The sequence below is a fragment of the Petaurus breviceps genome, unplaced genomic scaffold, assembly GCF_028583685.1.
Source record: "Petaurus breviceps papuanus isolate PSGF00001 unplaced genomic scaffold, PetGlider_PUasm1.0 156, whole genome shotgun sequence".
Classification (NCBI taxonomy): Eukaryota; Metazoa; Chordata; class Mammalia; order Diprotodontia; family Petauridae; genus Petaurus; species Petaurus breviceps.
In genome coordinates, this window is record NW_027185720.1 from 13,825,811 (window position 1) to 13,841,362 (window position 15,552).

The following is a 15,552-nucleotide window of genomic DNA, read 5'->3' on the forward strand; positions in this document are numbered from 1 at the left end:
AACCCCAGATCCTCCTTGGGACCAGGCTAAGGGACATTGCTTTTAGGCCCCCAGGCTTTCTCCTTGATCACTTCTGAAACCTCACTGATTACAAGGCTCCCTGCTCTTTCATTAGCCCAGCTGGCCCCGGACACTAACGGGTCTGTAAGAGATCCCGGGTCCCCCCTCCTCCATCCCTCCTTTCCCCCTTCTTCTGTCGCCTCATGTAACCAGATGCCTGATTCCAGTGTCTGCTCCCTCTTCCCTCTCCATGAGCTCCAGACCTCAGGATAGTTTCTAAGGGTTATTTGCAAGGGGAAAGCGTATACACATGTTCCAAACTGTTAGACCAGAGGAAGACAGCTGGAAGTAGCCAGGGAGGGGAGGTCGTGGGTGGGGTTTGGAACAGGACTGGACGTGCAGTGGGAGGAGGAGGGCTGGATTTGGGTTTGAATCCCACGATGCCACTTCCTAGCTTCCCTGGCCCTCATTTCTTCATCTGTAAAACAAAGTGACATCTGTGACTAGCTTTTCTGTCCTACCTGGGCTTAGATCGTAAACTCTGTATTCCTGGGGCTTAGCACAGTGCATCAGTCCTTCCAGTCCTGTTCAACTCTTTGTGACCCCATTTGGGGTTTTCTTGGCAGAGATATTGGAGTTGTTCATCTGACACTTTACAGATGAGGAAACTGAGGCAGAGTTAGGTTACTAACCCAGGATCACACAGCTAGTAAATGTCTGAGGCTGGATTTGAACTCAGGTCTTCCTGCTTCCAGGCCTGGCGCTGTCTCCACTGTGCCACCTAGGTGCCCTAGCAGGCACATGACATCTTGGGGAGCTGCCATCCATCTAGCAGGGGAATGGGCTTGGGCTAACCTGCTGTCCTGATCTCCTTGCAGACCAAGGACGCCGTCTTTACATTGTCGGCCATGACTTCGGGCATCCGAAGGAACTGGATTGAGGCACTGAGGAAGACTGTACGGCCAGCTAACGCCCCGGATGTCACCAAGTATGTGCACCAGCAGTAGGGAGGAGGGGGAGCCCACCTTCCAAAAGCAGGCTTCCTCTGGGGCGCCCCCCCCATCTGTGCCCAGAGGCTCCAGGGGTGACAGTGGTCTTTCTTCACAGCTTCCCTGAGAGCTAGAGAGGGGAGGATTTGTTGTCCCCATTTCACAGGGACAAGGATTGACCCTGTGACATTGTGGTACAGGGAACCCCCAGGGGAGGAGGCTCCCCCTTCTGATGCCTGCTGGCGCCTTCTGGGGAGGTTATCTTTTACAGAGTTGCCTGGGACACCAATGAGTTGGCCAGGGTCACACAACCAGGCTAGGTCAGAGGCATGACTAGCTGCATCACATCACCCTGCTTTCTTCCCATGTCAGTGATCGCCAGCACATTAATAACTGACATCTATAGAATACCGAAGGGCGGCCAGGTGGTGCCAGAGTGCGTAGAGCGCCAGGCCAGGAGTCAGGAAGACCTGAGTTCAAATGTGACCTCAGACCTTTACTAGCTGTGTGACCCTGGGCAAGTCACTTCACCCTGTTGGCCTCAGTTAGATGTCAAATCTGTAAAATGAACTGGAGAAGGAAATGGCAAACCACTCCAGTAGCTTTGCCAAGAAAATCCCAAGTGGGGTCTTGGAGAGTCAAACACGACTGAAAAAACTGAACACAAAACACCTTAAAGCTTGCAAGGTGTTCTAACCACACTGCCTCCTCTGAGTCTCACTGTAACCCCGTGAGGCTGGTTTGATTATTAGTCCCGATAATATTTTCTTTTTTCCCCAATTACATGTCAAAACGATTTTTAAAGTTTTGAGTCCCTATAGCCCCATTTTACAGATGAGAAAACTGACAGATGAAATGATTTGCTCAGAGTCAACAGCAACCAGGGTTTGAACCCCAGGCTTACTGCCTCCAAAGCCAGTTTTCTACCTATGACACCTACCTTCTTACTTATCTCAACATTTCCCTAGGATACAAAACTAGAAGGGCACTTAGAGATTGCATATTATGCTCCCCCTCATTTCACAGGTGGGGAAACGAGTCTCAGAGAGGCAAAGGGATTTGGCCAGGGTCATAAAGGCTGTGGGTTGCAGAATGGTATTTGAACTCAGGCCATCCTGACTCTCGACTACTCTATCATCATTTGCCTCCTTTCGGACAATATAGTTCTACCTGTGGAGAATGTCACACTGAGAGAAAATTCAATCCAGGGGGCATTTATTAAGCTGTTGCTATCAGGCAGGCTCTGTTAGGTGCTGGGCATGCAAAGACAAAACAAGAAAACATTCCCTGCCCTCAGGGAGTTGCTATTCTCCTCGGGGAGAGTTTATACAGACAAATAGAATAGATTCTGAGGAAAGAGAGAGCACTGGCACTGAGGGGAATCAGGGAAGGCTTCCTGGAAGAGGTGGCCCCTGAGCTGAGCCTCAAATGAGTTTAAAAATGCTAAGAGGTGGAGACGAGAGAGTGTCTTCCAGGCACGGGGGGGCACAACCTATGCAAAAGCGTGGGCCAGGAAACGGATTGTCAAGTTCAGGGAACCGAAAGTAGTGCTGTTTAATAGAATCTGACTGCACCGTCTGTTTGTTCCGCAGACTCTCTGACAGCAGCAACAAAGAGAACGCTATCCATGGTTACAGTTCCCAGAAGGGCTCCCTGAAGTCCGAAGAGCAGCGCCCGGCTTCGGACGTCATAGGCCGGGGAACCAACAGGAAGGCGGACGGGCAGCGCCAGTCCTTCGATTATGTGGAGCTCTCCCCGCTGACCCAGGGCACCCCGCAGCGCCGTGTAGGGAGCATCCGCGCCTCCGACCGAGGGGCCAAGCAGGATGAGCTAGAGAGAGACCTGGCCCAGCGCTCCGAGGAGCGCCGCAAGTGGTTCGAGGCGACGGACAGCCGGGCTGGCGAGCCCATGGCGGGCGAGGGGCCCCGCAAGGTCCTTGGGGGCCGCCTCAGCGAGGACCAGCAGAGCCGGCTGAGCGACGAGATCGAGAAGAAGTGGCTGGAACTGGAGAAGCTGCCTTTGAGGGAGAGCAAGCGGGTGCCCCTTACGGCTCTGCTCACCCAGAGCAAAGGGGAGCAGAAGGGGTCTTCGGGCGACGCCATGGAGGCCCTGGAGAAGGAGGTACGGGGCTCCCTGGCTCCTGGTTCTTTGGGACCGAGGGAGGCTTGAGTCTCCTGGCTTCCTGGCCTTCCGAGAGCGCGCCTGCTGATGAAGCACCAGGGCCCTTCTGCCAGCAGGAGCTTGCTTCCATCCTGCTCACGTGCCCCCAGCACTGACCACCCCGCTGTTCACACAGGTCCAGTCCTTGCGGGCTCAGCTGGAGTCCTGTCGTCTCCGAGGGGATGGTTCCCGGGACACAGCCAAACCTCCTGAGGATGGCCACATCCCCCGGGGCTATATCTCCCAGGTAAAGGGCAATGGGACTGGTCTGACCGGGGCATGGATGGGAGAGAGGACTGCCCAACGCAGGGTGCCTCTCGACCAAGCTCCTCTCTTTTTGTCCCCCCCACCCCCAGAGAGTGTAGGTGTTTCCCCATCCCAGTAGTGACAGGGGCCAAGCCAGAGGACCGGCTGGAGACCTGCTGGGTGGGGTCCTCCTGGCATTTCGGCTGAACAGCATTCCAGCTCACAGCACGTGCACCAGATATTTAAAAAGCAACATTTGGTACAAGATTCTGAAATGAAGTAACCACAAAAGCTGAACATGGCATAGCATTTCAGGGTTCTAAAAGCACTTTTCAAACTCTACCCCAGTCAAGCATTCTCTGTGAGGTAACTAGTTCAGCCCTTGTCATGCCCATCTCTCAGGTGAATACAACTGAGGTGAAGTGATTCACTCGTGTCTCCACAGCTACGAAGGCAGTGTGATTCAAACCCTCGTCTCCTGACTCCATTCCCAGCACTCCACCACTCTGGGAATAACAAACACTAACCCACTGTCCTGACTTCATTTAATGTCTCTGAGCCTCAGTTTCCTCATCTGTAAAATGAGGTTTGGAGATTGAACTAGAATGATCGGATCATAGATTTAGAGTCAGACTGAATCCAGTTGCCCCATTTTACAGATGAAAAAAGCTGAGGCTGAGAGAAGCTCATCGAGTTCCCTAGCTCATGTGACTTTAATTCAGGTCTTAATGAATATTGAGTCCCATGTCTGATACCCTAGCCACTACCCCATACTGCCTTCCTAGCTTTCTAGAGTTCCCTCATCTCTAAATCTGATGCAGTGAAGAGGGTGACCTTGATGGGTCCCTGGGACAGGAGAGTGATGTTATCAGAGCAGGGAGATTAATTGGGCAGCCCTCCTAATTTTCCTCTTCCTGTGAAGTCACCACCATCTTCCCAGTCACCCACCTTTCCAACTAAGGAATCATCCTTGACCCTTCCCTGTCAATCAAACTTCCCTTCCCCATCCTACGTCCAAGCAGCTACAAAGTCTTGGTGCCCCTTCTTCCCACTACTGGCTTTACCCTAGTTCAGGCCCTTTCCCCTGGACCATTATCACGATTGCTTCCTTCCTAATTGGTCTTCCTGAATCCAGGGTCTCCCTCCTCCACCCAGCTGTCCGATTGATTTTCTGTTTTTAAGATGTGAAACGATGAATTTCTGTTACATGCAGCTTTTTCATAGAATTTTCATGAAATTTCACAAGGGCTGTAACAAAAGGATTCCTTGCAGCCCCAGGTTGACTTACCTAAAATGCAGAGTGGCATCTCACTGGGATTCCCAAACCTTTGCCTTCTAGAGTGTGATTCCCACCTACCTTTCCAGCCTCATATCACGTCTCCCCTTCCACACTCTGCTTCCATCCCACTGGCCTTCTCTCAATTCTTACTGTTCCAGGTCCCATCTCCCACTCAGCACCTTTGTACAAATGGTTTCCCCCAGGCCTGGAATTCCCTCACTCCTTGCCTCTGCCTTCCTCCAAAGCTCAGCTCTGAGCTCTCTCCTCCTTTGCTACTTTGCATTCCCTTAATATGTTGTATCTACTTATTTTTGTTTGTGTTTGACTTCCCCGGTAGAATGGAAACCCCTTGAGGGCAAGGGCTGTTTTGTTTCTGCTTTTGTATCCTCAGGGCTAGCAACAGGGCCTAGCTTGGAGCAGGTCCTTATAATAAATGCTTGCTGAGTTGAGTTGAGTTGAATGGAATTTAATTGATTGGAGTAAGTGGGGAGAAAAGACAATTTAGGGAGGACAGGTAGGAGGCTGTGCCCACAGCCAAGGTGAGTGTGACCAGATGCTGGGCTAGGATAGTGCCAGCAGGGATGGGCTAGAGAGCCAGACCCGGTAAGATACCACAAGGGACAAGGTTTGGTAACAGGAGTCAGGGACCACTGGGGTTTGGAGGCTGTGGGATGGGGAGAGGGGACCATTAGCTGGAGCAGGGTTAGGAGCTTGAGAATCTGCCTATTCCCCTGTCATTGAGCTGGTAGCTCTCAATGGGGAGCTACCTAGCCATGGTGAGACCAGTGCTCAGAAAAGTTGGGGGGCTGGAGCCACAGAACGTCAGCTTTGGAAGGGAATTCAGTGCCCGGCCAGCCCAGTGCACACTGAGCAAGCCTCCTTTCTACAAGGACGAGAGCTTATCCGACTGCCAATGGAAAACGTCCACTGATGGGCCTCTTCTGAGGCAGCTGGCTCCACTTTGGGACACTTCTTGTGGGAAAGTTTTTCCTTTCGTAGAACCCAAGTCTCCCTCCTTGTACCTTCCACCCAGGACTCCTTGTTCTACCCTCTGGGGCCAAGTATAACAAAGCTAATCCCTCTTTCCCGTGATGGCATTATGCTTCCCCTTACCTGAATCTTCCCTTCTCCTTTCCTCCCCTCTAGATTTTCTTTATTGAACAAATGTGAATGTTTCCTTGCACGAACAGGACGGTTGTATATGAAATTCTGAATCTCTATTACATGCAGATCATTTCTCTTCTCCAGGCTTAATATTCCAGTGAGACCTGGTCTCCCATCCCTCACTAGCCCTGGTGACTTTCTTGGGCAGCCACTCTCTTATCAATGACCATCCTAAAATATGGTACCCAGGTGAGATCTGGCCAGGGTAGAGGACCCTAGTGGGTCTGGGCAGGACCATCACCCTTTTGGGTTTTTGTAGACTCTGCAGCGGAGTGCCCCCTGTGTCTCTGACAAATCCCAGGATCTGGGATTTGTGTACCTGGTAATAAATAGATGAGGTCAGTGAAGAAGACCCCCACACTGACAAAACCATGGACCCCTTGCATGGTGGCCTTGGGGTTTTTTTTGGCAATTGTCCCACTGGGCAAATGAGATAATATCTATAAGCCCCTTAGTGTAGTGGACCTGGCATAGGAGGTCCTTAATAAATGCTTATTTCTTCCCTTCCCCACTGTTGACTCATTGAGGATACAATTCCCTGAAGCCCATGGGTCTTTTTCTCAGGCACTACTTTCTAGCTATATTCCAATCCCTCAATTAACAAGCATTTATTGAGCACACATAGCCCCCTCCCACTTCTTATGTAGTTCATTTTAACCCAAACGTAGGACTTTTCATTTAAGCACATGACAATCTTTTGCCTCTCAGCCTCAGTTTCTGCATCTGTAAAATGGAGATAACAGCTCCCTCCTCACACGGTTGATTTGAAGAGCAAAAGAAGGGATCAGTGTGATGTGCTTTGCAAGTCTTGGAGGGTAATTTCACCGCTAACCATCATCATTGCCATCATCTGATTAGATCCATCTCCAAGAATTGCCCGCGTGACCTTTCTGAATCCTGCTTCCTTTGGCCAGTTTTATTCACGCCTTTCATCTGTCTCTTCCGTAGATCTGATCGTTATCAGACCCTCCAGTATTCCTCCCTGTGCCCACGTCCAGATCATCAGACTTTCTTTGTTTTAGTTTTGTATCCCCAACATTTGGCATACAGCAAGTGTTTAATTAATGCCCATTTAATCTTCAGGAAAAATGTTGAACCCTGTTCACTGGGACAGAATATTAAAGACCTCTCTCTTTTTTGCAGTCTGGTGAGATCTATGAATCCCTTCTCAGAACAGTGGGTTTTTTTTTATTAAAATGCAGGAAATAAAATATATAGTATTTGAAAAACAATTATATCAAAATACAGTTATCAGAACATTTTTATTTATTTCTTAATCAGTTTAAATTTTCTTTTTCTTTGTGAGACAGTTTGGGCTAAGAGACTTGTTCAGGATCACACAACTAGAGTCTAGTGTCTGAGGCCAGATTTGAACTGATGTCCTCCTGACTCCAGGGCTGGTGCTCAATCCACAGTTTGCATAGTAGCCCCCAGATTATTTTTAAACACAAGCTCCCAGTTTCCAGGTTAAGAACCCCTGCTCTGGTTGACCTCAATCCATTAATCACCCTGAGCTCAGTGAGTCACTCAATACCAAATCGATCAAACCTCATTATTATCTAACCCTTCCATCTTTCCACAAGAGAGAGATTTTTGTTGCCAGCTTCATTGAAAATCAAGAAAATGCTGCAGACTGTGGCATAGTGGGGTATACCCCCTTGGTGATCCCAAAGATGGAAATTCAGTTTGTCTAGCATCACTCTTAATCAGCCCATTCTGGCTTACAGTGTTCCTTGCATCCCAAGCCATCAGTCTAATTAAAATTAATAATACCGAGAGATGAGAGCTAGACCTTTGATATTACTGCTGTAGGAAAGCTCCCTCTACCAAGGCAGGCTGGCATGTCTTTGGAACTCACGATCTTAGCTGCCCAGGGCACATGGCCAGGAATTGAACCCAGATCCCCCTGCTTAGAGATCAGCACCATAGACTACACCATATTGCTTCTTACTCCTAATCATATCTAATAGTATTCATCCTCACCATAGCATTTTGCTAGAAAGACATGTCAAGCTCCCCAGCATGTATTTCTTCAGCATCCACCTTTACCCGATGACATCGGCCCTCCTCCGTCGCCGTGGTCTTTCTCTAGTTCTTGGAGATTCCGGATAGCGGCTTGGCAATCACATCCGCCTGTTCTTTCCGTGCCCTGGGATGTAGTTCACTGGGACCAGGTGACTCGCCTGGTGGAGGGCAGCCAGGTGTCCTCTTACCACCTCCTGCTTATCTTGGGTTGAATTCCCTCATTAACCCCCTTTTCATTCAGTCCTTTCTGGTCTGTGGATCACTCACCTCAGTGAGGGAAGTTGGGAGTGGAGAGGGCTCATTTTCTATCTATTTTCCACTGCTGGTCATAGCCTTGACCCTTCAGTTATTTTCTTGCCTCCAACATAGCTTAAAGGAAGCCTTTTTTGGGTTGTTTTGGTGTCTTTGGAAGCTGTGGGTCAGCCTGGGCTCCTGGTGCCATCCTGATAGGACTTGGCCCTCTTTCATGTTCATTCTTGGTCACATAACCTCTGCTACCATTGCTCGTTTATACTCATTTTAAAATGGATGTCTTTTCCTTTACATCAACCTCATTTCTGAGTATATTCCCCTACTCCTACCTTCTTCTCCGCCCAGTCATCCATCTCTTGGAACAATTTTTTTTTTTAAGGAAGAAAAAAAAGTTCATTAAGACCAACCAATACATCAAAGTATTGATATGAGTAGATGTGCATGCCACCATTACAAAGAGGGAGGGGGGAAGGCTGCTGCTGTTGTTTGATTGTTTGAATTATGTCTGACTCTGTGACCCCACTTGAGGTTTTCTTGGCAGAGATACTGCATTGTTCTGCCAGTTCCTTCTCCAACTCATTTTACAGATGAGGAAACTGAGGCAAACAGGGTGAAGTGACTTGCCCAGGGTCATACAGCTGGTAAGTGTCTGAGGCCAGATCTGAACTCAGGAAGATGAGTCTTCCTGATTCCCAGCACAATAGTCTATCTTACTGTTGTTTTCTGAATTCTTTTCCAGATCCAAGTTCGGTCTTTAGACAGCCTTCAGTTTGGTTTTGCATTCCTTCCATTTATGTTACCATAATATAATTTGTACATTATTGTAGTCATTATTTTTCTGATTTATTTTATATCAGTTCATAGAAATCTTCCTGTGCCTTTCTGAAATCTTTCTCTTCATTGTTTCTGGTGGTGCAGTCATATTCCATGACATTCATGTATCACAATTCACTGAGCCACAATTGACATGCGCCATTCTGTTGCTAGTCCTCTACCATCACAAAAAGGGCGTTAGGAATTTTTTGATGTAAATGGGATCTCTGTTTCTGTCTTTGCCCTCCTTGGGAGCAATGGGCCCTTTGGCCCAAAGAGTAGGATTGTGAGTCACTTTCTTAGTGTAATTTAAAATTGCTTTCCAAGATGATGGGGCACCCTCACAGTCTGTCAATGGGCCTGTTTCCCAAGGTCCTTCCAACATTTGTCGTTTTCCTTTGTTGTCAAGCTCGCCCGATTCCTGGATGTGAGTTGAGCTGCCAGAGTTCTTTTAACATGTGCTTCTCTCAGCATACATCATTTGGAACATTCTTACACATGGTTGTTGTTACTTTTTGGAAAGTATGGGTTCATATTCTTTGACCTTTGCCTATTGGAAAATCGCTTTTCCTATATGCTTATATCATTTTCTTATATATCTTGGATAATAAATTTTTATTTATTTGATGCAAAGATTTTCCCAAGTTAAATGTTTTTCATCTCATTCTAGTGGCATTGACTTTGTTCTTGGAAAAAAACAAATCTTCAATTTCATGGAATCACAATGTATATATCTCTTCCTGGATATGCTATGGGCATCTCGAATTCTTTTCTGGGAGGAGAGGGGAACTATTATTTATTCATTTTTAACATTCATTTTTAAAAATTTTTTGAGTTATAAATTCTCTCATTCCTCCACCCACTGAGAAGGCAAGCAAATATGATATCAATTATGCATGTGAAGTCATGCATAATATAATTCCATATTAGCTACGTTGCTCAGGAAAAAAAAAAAGCAAGAAAAATAGGGAAAGTGAAAAAATATGCTTCAATCTATACCCCAAGTTCATCAGTTTTCTCTCGGGATTTAGACAGCATTTTCCACCCTGAGTCATTTGGAATTAACTTGGATTATTGTATTGATTAGAGGAGCTAAGTCTTTCACAGTTCATCGTTGTTGTATTATAGGCATCTCTAATTTAATGTGTCCAAGATAGAGCTCATTCCCCGATACCACTTCAACCTGCTATTCCTCCGTATTTCCTTGTTCCTTTTGAGACGACCATCTTTCTAGTCACCCAGGAGTCATCCTATGAAAGACATTTCCTTTCCCTTACTCCATCCTGTCTATTCCCAAATCTTATTCCTTCTGTCTTCATAGCATCTGTAGTATCTATCCCTTCTACACTATCACCAGAACCACTCTCATTGAGGTCATTAGGACCTCTTTCTTCCTTCATTGTCTCTTGCCTACACTATTACAGTAGATTCCTAATTGAGCTCCCAGCTTCCATTTTCACCCTTCTTTCCAATCCATCCTCCTTGAGCATAATATTCCGTCTTGTGTCCTGTCCTTTTGCAGAAACTGTTCCCCGTGTTTCTTTTTTTTTTTTTGGAGGGGAGAAGGCAGGGCAATTGGGGTTAAGTGACTTGCCCAAGGTCACACAGCTAGTAAGTGTGTCTGAGGCTAGATTTGAACTCAAGTCCTCCTGACTCCAGCGCCAGTGCTCTATTCTTTGGGCCACCTAGTCACCCCAGTTCCACATGTTTCTAAGGGGCCATAACAGATATAAAAAGTATTTTGTAAAACATGAACTATGTAGAAAGATATTGTAGAAATCAAGATTTTGTTAATATTGTTTTTGTTTTTGTTAAAAATAATTTTTATCTATTTCTAAATTGTAAACAGTCAAAAACTTTTAAAGTAATAGTTCATATAAATTGTAAACTGCATATAAATAATAAATCATATAAATTCAGCATTTGTTGCAGGTATGTATTACAGAACAAATGTAGACCCTCCTCACCCCCGCCTCTCAGAATCCCAGTCTGCCTGCTTCTAGAAAACCCAAAGGGTCTCCTCCATGGCTGCCCCTCAATGATCCTTCTGCTCTGGCCCCTGCAGGAAGCTTGTGAGCGGAGCCTGGCGGAGATGGAGTCATCCCACCAGCAGGTGATGGAGGAACTGCAGCGGCATCACAAACGGGAATTAGAGCGGCTGCAACAAGAGAAGGAGTGGCTTTTGGCAGAGGAGACGGCAGCCACAGCCTCAGGTGAGCCCCCCTCCTCAGTCTTTCCTGCCCTTCCAAGTCTGGGATGTGAAACCTAGTGAGAGCGGTGGGGATTGAAGGGAATTCTTACCAATAGACTTTCAGAGTGGGGAGGAAACCTCAGAGACATCATCTGGTCTAAGACCCTCATTTGACAGGTGGGGAAACTGAGGCAGAGACATTAAGCGACTTTGCCTAAGATGAGGCAATGAGGGGCTGAGCCCATCTTGCCCCCCTGCTCATTGAGCTAGAAGAAACATAAACCATCATGGAGACCAGCTGCCTCATTTTCCAGAAGGGGAAACTGGGGCCTAGAGAGATAACAGGCTATGAAAAGGCCTCAGAGGCCATCTAGTCCAGTCCCCTCATGTCGCAGTAGAGGAAACTAGAAGTGGAAGGGACCACAGAGGGTAGAGTCCAACCTTCTGATTTTTCCATTTGAAGAAACTAGGACCCAAAAAGTTTGTTACCAAAAAACCTAGCTCTGAATGGCTTGACACATTCTTTTTTTCTTAATATAATTAATTTTTTAAAATTATTTATTTAGTCTTTTATTTTCCCTCAGTTACACAATAACAATTTTTAGCATTCACTTGAGACATTCTCAAAGGAAGGCAAGCTTGGGGCCTGTGTGATCCTGACAGCTGCCGCTTGCCCTCCCCTCTCTTCTCTAACAGCCATTGAAGCCATGAAGAAAGCCTTCAAGGAAGAGTTAAACAAGGAGCTGGGAAAGACACGGAGTTTTCAGCAAGGTCCAGAGAGCCTCTGGAAACAGCACCAGTAAGAGGGTGAACGTACACAAATGGGGTTCATCGGGTGGCCCAGTGGCTCCCCTTTCTGAGTCAGCTAAGCAGGGGTCTGCTGGTGAATATTTAACATCTGTCTCTCCGGGGGGAAGAATTAGGCAGAAGACACACTTCTGAGCACAATCTGCGTGATCAGATTTTCCCCCATCCTTCTCTTAAGTCTAGACAATCAACTGATAAATCCAGCCCCGATTTGTAGGATCTGCTGATTTCCGAGGTGTATGTGAACACCCTGAACATGTAGCCGTTGACTTTTTTGAACCAATACAAAACCTTGCACTAAGTCAATTCTAGTCGTCCCCTTCCCCATCTTCATGGAATCACTCTCCCAGCCCCAAGTGTGCTTTAACCTCCAAACCCTAATATTCCCCAAATTTACTGGCATCTGGGTATTTACAGTGGCAGATAGCTGCAATATCACACTTCACCAGTAGATGCCAGATTGGATGCGTAGTCATAAAATGTCAGGGTTGGGAGGGGCCTGAGAACAGGGGATGGCAGAGCTGAGAGGGGCCTGAGAACAGGAGATGGCAGAGCTGGGAGGGGCCTCAGAACAGGGGATGGCAGAGCTAGGAGGGGCCTGAGAACAGGGGATGGCAGAGCTGAGAGGGGCCTCAGAACAGGGGATGTCAGGGCTGAGAGGGGCCTGAGAACAGGGGATGGCAGAGCTGAGAGGGGCCTCAGAACAGGGGATGGCAGAGCTGAGAGGGGCCTGAGAACAGGGGATGGCAGAGCTGGGAGGGGCCTGAGAACAGGGGATGGCAGGGCTGAGAGGGGCCTCAGAACAGGGGATGGCAGAGCTGAGAGGGGCCTCAGAACAGGGGATGGCAGAGCTAGGAGGGATCTAAAAATATGAACTAATCCAAGGGTCCTTAACCCTTTGCATGTACCCTGGCCACCTCTGGCAGTCTGGTGAAGCTCACTGACTTCTTAGATTAATGTTTTTAAAAGCATAAAATGCCAGATTTTACAAAGGAAACCAATTCTATTGAGCCATAGTGAACAAAGGATTCTTAAGAACAGGTTTGGGGAACCCAGGTCAGGTCCTTAATCTGGGGTAACTCTGATCTTACAGAAGAAGACACAGAGGCTCCACAGGTGATGACTTGCCCCTGTGAGAGTTAGGTGGGGTTAATGCCTCAGTTTTCCAGTTTCTAGGTCTGTTTTATTTCTCTTTCTCCACACCTGCACCCAGCTTGTGGCTCAGCAGAGGCTTATGGGCCTTCTGAGAATGGCTTGGCCTTAGTGGAAGCCAGGCCTCACTTGTCCTGCCTGATCGCCTCCCCAGTGGGGAGTCATGAGGGTCATGAGCCACTTCCTTCCTCCTGGGCCTCTGTGCTCTGACTACCTTGAAGAGGTGGGAGCCTTGGGATGGAGGGCTAGACTGGCCACAGCTGGGAGGTGATTCACGTACTCTCTCTCTGTCTCTATCCTCCTTGCCCTTTCTCTCCGGGCACCAGGTCTGATATGGATTCTCTGAAGCGAGAATTGCAGGTTCTCTCTGAGCAATACTCCCAAAAGTGCTTAGAGATCGGAGACCTGAACCGCCAGGCAGAGGAACAAGAGTGCATCTTGCGGCATTGCCAGCAGGAAGGCAAGGAGCTCCTTCGGCAAAACCAGGTAGGAGGATGCCCAGGGCAGGGAGGGGGCAGGCACACAGAGGGGTATCCCAGAACAGGGGAGAGGGGCAGGCGCACAGGGATGTCCAGCACAGGGGAGAGGGGCTGATATGCAGGGGTGTCCAGCACAAGGGAGAGGGGCAGGTACGAAGGGGTGTCCCAGCACAGAGCCCATTCCCACACCAGGTCTCCAGAAGTCCTGGCCTCTTATGAGAAAATCCCCCAGCCAATCAGGAGATGGATGGAGCTCAGCCCCACGAGATCCCTGCCCAGTGTCTGGGGTTAAAATGAAAACTTTCAATGGGCATCCTTTCCCTGTCGTCAGCCACTGCAGACTCTGTGTGTCCCCACAGTTCAGAGGCAGACCTGCCTCTATCACTACCTGTGTGACCCTATGCCTCAGTTTCCCCTTCTGTTAAATGAAGGGTTGGACTAGAGCACCCTTTAGCGCTCTGATTCTGTGCTTGCCAGGAGCTTCACTCACGCCTGTCAGAAGAGATCGGCCTACTAAGAAACTTCATTGCCTCCCAGGCATCGAGTGAAGGCCTAGGACACAACAATGAGAGGAGCTCCTGTGAATTGGAGGTGAGAGACAGCCCCCCCCAATTCTCCCCTCCCCTCTCTACCCTCGCCCCCCCACTCCTGCTGCTGAGATGACGAGAAAGAGCCCTGGTGCCCAGGCTGGTTTGGGAGAAAAGGCAATCAATAACACTTTTATTCAACAAGCACTTATTAAACACCTACTATATACCAGCATGACCTTGGGCAAGTAATTTCACCTCTGTGGCTTCAGTTTGCTCATCTGTAAAAGAGGGGGTTGGAGGAGATGACTGCCGAAGGCTCTTCCATTTTTAAACCCAACCCTCTGGGTAATCACATACTTCCCTACTGTAACCTATCAAATATGTTCATTCCCTTCCTTTGTGGGTCTGGGCAGTGTCCTATCAGGGTAGCCTGAAATTGATTAAGAAACCCAATCAGTATGAGCTCATCATAATTATTTGTAGTAAATATGAAAATAACCACCAGCATTTGTCCAGTACTTTAAATGGGATTGAAATCTTGCCTCAGTTTGCCTTTGTGCACCTTTACCTTTCAGGGCCTGTTTACTTGAACTAGATGGCCACTGAGGTCCCTTCCAGCTCTAGACCTGTGAACACTGAGAACTTTATATGCATTAAGTACTATTATCACCCCTATTTTTAACAGACGTGCCTTTCTCAGGCTCACACATAGTCAAGAAAGGGGGATTCAAGATCCACCATGTTCTAGGCACAGGAGAGGAAAAAGAAGCCAGAAATCATGGATCAGGGGCTCTAGGGGCCTTCAAGATTAATCAACAAGCATTTATTAGGCACCTGCTATATTCAAGGCACTGAGCTGGATTCTAGAGACCCAAAGGCACAGAATAAGACAATCCCTACTCCTAAGAATCAGCTAGAACAGGCCCTTCTCTCAACAGTTGGGGAATTATTCCTCGGCCTCCAAAGGGCTTACACGGACACCATGGGGAAACAGGACATTGTCATGCTCAGAGCAGCTGGGAGCCCAGCTCCAGAGCTGGAGGGGCCCACAGAGACCCCTCATTTTACAGAGGAGGAAACTGAGGCCCAGGGAGGCCTCATCTGGAGGCTGGAACTGGAAGGGGCCCCGGGGCCATCTAGCACAAGCCATCATCATCATCATCACTGAGAGCATTTATGTATTGATTTCAGGTTTGCAAAGTACTTTGCAAAAATTATCTCATTTGATCCTTAAAACACCCTGGAAGGGAAGTACTCTTATTACCACCATTTTACATAGTAGGAAACTGAGGCAGATAGAGGCAAAGACATTTGTCCATGGTCACACTACTAGTTAGTGTCTGGGATTCAAACTCTGGCCTTGCTGATTTACAAATATAAAATAAATAACAAGAGAGGTGAGAGAGAAGAGAAAGATGGAGACAGAGAGAGAGAGAGAGAGAGAGAGAGAGAGAGAGAGAGAGAG

General features: G+C 47.9%; 1 protein-coding gene across 1 annotated transcript in view; it reads left to right on the forward strand.

Annotated features, from left to right (window-relative positions):
* TRIOBP (TRIO and F-actin binding protein) overlaps positions 1-15,552 on the forward strand; it is a 72,439-nt gene that overhangs the window by 51,879 nt on the left and 5,008 nt on the right. The window contains exons 16-22 of the mRNA XM_069082111.1: positions 879-988; positions 2,582-3,110; positions 3,286-3,396; positions 10,994-11,141; positions 11,816-11,918; positions 13,405-13,564; positions 14,035-14,148. Coding sequence (XP_068938212.1) covers positions 879-988; positions 2,582-3,110; positions 3,286-3,396; positions 10,994-11,141; positions 11,816-11,918; positions 13,405-13,564; positions 14,035-14,148 — 1,275 coding nt within the window. The remainder of the gene's footprint in view (positions 1-878; positions 989-2,581; positions 3,111-3,285; positions 3,397-10,993; positions 11,142-11,815; positions 11,919-13,404; positions 13,565-14,034; positions 14,149-15,552) is intronic.